The sequence below is a fragment of the Octopus bimaculoides genome, chromosome 3 (genome assembly GCF_001194135.2).
Source record: "Octopus bimaculoides isolate UCB-OBI-ISO-001 chromosome 3, ASM119413v2, whole genome shotgun sequence".
Classification (NCBI taxonomy): Eukaryota; Metazoa; Mollusca; class Cephalopoda; order Octopoda; family Octopodidae; genus Octopus; species Octopus bimaculoides.
Genome location: NC_068983.1, coordinates 120,229,859 through 120,236,130, shown reverse-complemented (window position 1 = coordinate 120,236,130; position 6,272 = coordinate 120,229,859). Strand labels below are relative to the sequence as shown.

General features: G+C 34.6%; 1 protein-coding gene across 1 annotated transcript in view; it reads left to right on the top strand.

Moving 5' to 3' along the window:
* LOC106878127 (cilia- and flagella-associated protein 300) overlaps positions 1-3,181 on the top strand; it is a 205,551-nt gene extending 202,370 nt beyond the window's left edge. Inside the window, exon 8 of the mRNA XM_014927248.2 lies at positions 2,702-3,181. Within this exon, the coding sequence (XP_014782734.1) occupies positions 2,702-2,818 (117 nt within the window). The 3' untranslated portion in view covers positions 2,819-3,181. The remainder of the gene's footprint in view (positions 1-2,701) is intronic.
* The last annotated feature ends 3,091 nt before the right edge of the window (positions 3,182-6,272 follow it).

Genomic DNA, 6,272 nt, shown 5'->3' with positions numbered 1-6,272 from the left:
TATATATATATATATATATATATATATATATATATGTGTGTGTGTGTGTGTGTGTGTGTGTGTGTGTGTGTGTGTGTGTGTCCCCCAAAGCTACAAAATGCACTCATAAGGCTTTGGTTAGCCTGAGTGTATAGTAGAAAGCATTTGCCCAAAATGCCACACTGTAGGACCAAACCCAAGACCACATGGTTGAGAAGCAAATTTCATAACCACACAGCTATATCTGCCTATAAACCACACACGGGGTTATATTGCTATAAAATTCTGTAGAGAGGCCAAAACATCACAGTATCTTATTCCCTCTTCAATTACTCACAGTTTTATGCCATTAGAAAAAAAATGTTTAAAGATCTAAAACAAATATAAAAATAACATGATCAGTGTACTATTATGTTGATATTTAACAGGTTGTTGAGATTGAGAAATATTTCTCATTCTTTTTCTCTCTTTATCATCTTCATAATCTCTTCCGTGGTCAATTTAATCAACTAAACCCTTCTCTTATAATTGCTGGCCTCGTACCAAAATTATTCTTGTTGTTGTCATCACTGTTTTCATCATCATCATCATCATGGTAGTGGTAGTAGTAGTAGTAGTAGTAGTAGTAGTAGTAGTAGTAGTAGCAGTAGCAGCAGTAGTAGTAGTAGTAGCAGCAGCAGTAGCTGTAGTAGCAGCAGCAGTAAAATAAAGTACTTTTCAAATCCTGGAAGGTGTCTAAATCAGAAATTATTATTATTATTACTCACATCTACCCACAGCATTAGCATGTAATTTTTTGCATCACTCCACCAATGTTATGTACAGTGTTGTGCTTTTCTTTGGAAGGGAGATTAAGAGGGAACATGTGGTACACCTAAATTCATGTATTATGCCTGTTTGTTTCATTGGGCACCTGTGCTGGTGACATGTAAAAGGCACCCATGCCAGTGACACACAGAAGACAACCAGTACACTCTATGGAATGGTTGGCATCCAGCCATAGAAACCAAACCAAAACAGACTGGAATGTGATTCAGCTCTCCAGCTTACCAGTTCCAATCAAGCCATCTAACCCATACCAGCATGGAAAATGGATGCTAAATGATAATGAGGATGATGATGATGATGATGATTCATTGTATAATTTTTGTTACATTAATGGGGAGTAATTGCTAGAATATGTGCTGTCTGAGTAATTTTATGGCATTTAGAGGTGATTCTTTTGAAAACATGCTGTATAATTTGTGTTATAGTGAATAATTTTGTTGTTACAGTATTGGGAAGTGATTATGTATAAATATGTGCCTTGTGAGATATGTTAAGAATTGAAACATGATTATTTTGAGTATGTGTTATGTGAGGTGTGCTATAAGTTTTAAGAACTCATATTACAGGATATGATGGCTATAGTTCAACAAACAAGTTGAGGACAAATATCCGTCAATTGTAAATAATGTAAATGATGATGTCTATAGATTAGATAATTTAAAATACCTTGCAAACAGTGGCACAGCATGAGGTATGTGAGGTGTGGAAACTACACAGGGTAGCCATTATATGCATTTACTACTGAGTTGAATGGTATGTTACGTTCAAGGAAGTGGATGGCCAATTTGGTTACCACACAGGGTGCCAAACCCTGTACAATGCCACTGCTTGGAAAGAATCTATGCTGGGCCTGCTGGTGATATCTTTTGGACTATATAAAATCTGTGAGCTTCTCTATGTGTATTTCTTTATGCTTTTTCAAAGAAAAAACAACAATTATTATTGGTTCTGTTTTTACTTTTACTTATTTCAATTTTGGTGTTCTTTTACTTTGATAGCATGCCGAGCAAAATGCTTAGTGGTATTTCATCTGTCTTTACATTCTGAGTTCAAATTCCACTGAGGTCAACTTTGACTTTCACCCTTTCAGGGTTGATAAATTAATTACCAGTTGTGTACTGGGGCCAATCTAATCGACTGGCCCCCTCCCCAAAAATTTGAGTCTTGTCCCTAGAGTAGAAAAAAATATTTTATCACTGTTATTTAAAACAAAGGAATCTACTGGTAACTCTTTTATTAAATACTGAGTACAAAAGAAGTACATCATTGACTAAGAGAAAAAAAAAAGTGAGTCACTTTAATGAGGACCTTGGACCTGGTGAATATGGCACTACGCCCCACCACAATTTTCCCAGGCATATGCCCCATGTTGGCAATCACTGCAATAGACCATAAGATGTAATAGCTTGCAGTATTTTCATTATTTCCTGTTATACTAAAGCTTCAAATATTGCTGAGATTAACTTTGTTTTGTTTTGCTCGTCTGTGTTCCATAAACTACATACCAAGTTTGTATCAGGCTCAATTCAATTGATTTTATTATTTCTTAGATTTGCATATTGTGACTGTTATAAATCATTATTTTAAAAATAATAATTATAATTACAGAAATTTATCAACAAAATTTGAACCCAAGATCAGTTAATTATGATCTTATTCAACACAGTCCCCTCTCAGATTCACACACATTGAACCAGTCTTTTAGTTTTTCTAAGCCCTGTAAAAGAACTCAAAAGGCCTTTCACAATACCCTGAAAGCCAGAAACTTTTCAGCACCCCACCAAATATCAGGGATAATTTTGGGAAAAATTAGTTGCATTTAGAAATAAATACTTTTAAGATTTTTGTTTCTTTTGTGGTAACTTTACAGTCAGATCTCTCTTCTATGTTGCAGGATGAAGATGACACCATGATATATCCATCTGATGATGCACATATTCAAACATTTGCTTATCTTGTTGTGGATCCATTGAAACATTGTATCACTGTATTGTATCATTGTTTTTGTTAAACTTAATAATAGAGTTACCAGATTTTCATGTTTTTTTTACTGAACATTACATTAAATTATCTGTTTTGTAGTTTTCATTGATTTGCTTTCTGTTATTACAAACATTATTTACTTACATAATAAATATATGGAAATAATAATCATGTTTTGTTGTTTTTCAATTATGTTTTTTATGCAGTTTTTATGAAGTAATATTTCAATAAGTTGAACATTAAACTGGATGTTAAAATATATTTATTAGAAGAATAAACCAAGAAGGAATTCTAGATAGTTGAAGTTCTGGGTAGGTAAATAACTGACTGTAGAAAAGACAGAAATGCATTTTATGTCTTCATCTAGTAGTTAAAGTCAAAGAGGTTTTCTCTGATGGATGACTAAGGTAAAGTAGATGGCACAGCAGATCAACCTGAAAGATCCTTGCTTCTCATGTAAGTATATGCAAAAATTGTTATACTCGGGGGTGGTCATATTTTGCCAGTTAAACATACCCACTATGTTTGGTCTTTACTTCAGCTTTATTATTATCATTTTAGTTTCTTTGTCAAAGCTCTTCAGTGACTCTTTTTCCCACGTGTCTCCTCTTGTTTTGCTTAGTCAATGTGGACACGTACAATAAACAGTCACTGAAGAGGTCACATGATGTGTGACAAAAGAGCTTTGACAAAGGAACAAAAATAATAATAATAAAGTTAAAGTAAAGATCAAACATATAGTGTTTAATTGGCAAAATATGACCATCCCCAAGTATAACAATAACTGTTTCAACACACGATTTCACATCAAGAATCTTGCAAATCAAATATATAAAAATATGTTATGCCAAATTTCACAAAAGTGAAATTTCCCAAGTTGGTGTGAACGAATTGTTACACCCTGTTTTCATTCAGAGGTGCTATCAAGAACCATGAAATTGGAGTGAAGGGAGATGTATCCAAGACATTTGGAAGTCCTTGCAGATTGAAGTTGATGTTCACCTACTAGTTTGTGGGTTGATTTCTGTGAGGTAAATGTAGACTTTGACGGTATTCCAGATACCTGCAGTGAGAAGAAGGCCCTATACAGGAGTTTCAGAATTACAATATACTGCACTTCAGACCTGTCTAACCCATGCAAGTAGAGGGGTTAGGGTTAGGGTCAGGCATTAAGAAAGATAAGAGTGAATCACTGAATTTATGAGGTAAAACAGATGTTGTAGAAAGAACAAGTTGAAAAGAGCCAAGTAGATATAGTGCACTGTTAACTAGTTCATGGAAGCAGCTGTAGTAGATGTAGAAGAGACAGCATGCCTGTGTTGGTAGTGTAATGCTTACCAATCAACCAAATGGCTTTTTAGTGGTGATGATCTATGCTATTTGTGTATCAATAGCACCATCCCAGACATGTAAGCAGTATTCTAATATAGGTTTTGCTTATGGCATTGTCGAGACTCAGCAACTGTTCAGAGCTGAAGTTGTGACTTTGATGTTTGGTACCAGGTTAGTCTAAACAATGCACAACTATGATCAAAAGCATTGTAGCTATTACCATCACATCTTTTTGTATATTTAGAACTACATTTTACAATGTGTCTTCTATTTTTATTTTTTTTTAAGATGATAGGTTGTGATTTAAGATTTGGCTACTATTTCTAGCATATCAAGTGGTCTCATAGAAGCTCAAGCTTGGTTCTGATAAAAGAAGTGTGGTTTTTGGAATGCAATTCTAGCTATGTAGGAGACATGGTCACCATTGTGAGATCTAGCATTTGTAGCAACTCTAAGACGATTTAACTGTATAATCTTCATGTATAATAAAGTTGAAACATAGTGTTTCTTTTATGTGTGCAGCGATTTTGTTGGAGTGCAGTTTGACCCTTTCGATACCAACCCGGCTGAAACTGCCTCTGGCTCTGTAGTACAAATGTCTTGTTATCATAAGTTCTGAATTAAAATCTTCCACCAAACCTTAGTCACAATTTATGTTCCTAACACTAGTTTAATGATAACTAAGTTATTTTACTAAATTCTTTGTTATATTTAAAATTAATTGAAAGAAACACAGAGCATCACAAAATAAGTATGGTAATGAAAGGGTTAAGGAAAACAGTTTTTCATATCCTATTGGATGGTATTTTCTTAATTTCTATTCCCTGAACTGGGACATGTCTGGAATGACGTGTCTAAGTGGCATGTATGTGATGCTTTCTTCAAAATCATTGCCTGCATGCAGCAAAATATGCAACAGTTAACTACTAGAATTATTTCAAACACCTACATCTTTCCCCTAAAAGTGTGTTTTTCCGCATGCCAAAATAAGAAAACCAGTGTTATTATTCTTTTACTTATCTCAGTCATTTGACTGCAGCCATGCTGGAACACTGCCTTGAACAAATCGACCACAGGACTTTTTTTTTTAAGCCTAGTACTTATACTATCAATCTCTTTTCCCGAACTGCTAGGTTACAGGAAACGTTAACACACCAACACTGGTTGTCAAGCAGTGATAGGGGAGGACAAACTCAGACACAAACACACACCTATATGATGGGCTTCTTTTAGTTACTGTCTACCAAATCTCACAGGGCTTTGGTCAGCTCGAGGCTATAGTAGAAAACAGCTGCCCAAGGTATCATGTAGTAAGACTGAACCTGGAACCATGTGGTTGGAAAGTAAGCTTCTTACCACACAGTCACATATTTATTTATTTCTCTTTTCCAATTTCAATAATCTTATTCTAAAATTCATGCCTTTAGAAGCAAATCAAAGCTCATAATTTCTGGTAACAAAATCCTTTTATACTTACTTTATTTGGTATTTAATGCATATTTCTAACACTGTACTTAATTCTCTAGATATTCCCGGTAAAGTAATATTTAGAACCAGTCTGTTCAAACTTTGATTCCCATTTCAGTTAACTACTTATTTAAATCTATTAGTAGCCATATCTACAAAATGTATTACTTCTGATTTTAAACATTTATCTAATCTATACTTGCACATCTTTCTATTTCAGTTAGCCATTTGTCTAGTCTGTTAAAGATTATCTGTTTTGTCTAACTAGATATCAAAAATTTATCTCCTTTCTTTCATCATCATCATTATTCACCGTCCATTTTCCATGCTGGTGTGGGTTATACAGTTTGACTGGGACTGGTAAGCCAGCGAGCTGCAGCAGACTCCAGTCTGTTGTGGTTTGGTTTCTATAGTTGGATGCCCTTACTAATGCCAACCACTCCACAGAGTATACCAGGTGCTTTTCACATGTCACCAGCACTGACACAACTACCATTTCACTTAGCTTGATGTGTTTTCTCAAGCCCAGCAAATCACCAAAAGTCTCAGTCATTTGTCATCACCTCTGTGAGACTAACTTTGCTTAACTATATATCTAGTATATTAGATACCATATCTCAAGACCCTATCACTATTGTTACTACATGTATCTTCCTTTGTAACTATATATTTGTAATCTTTCA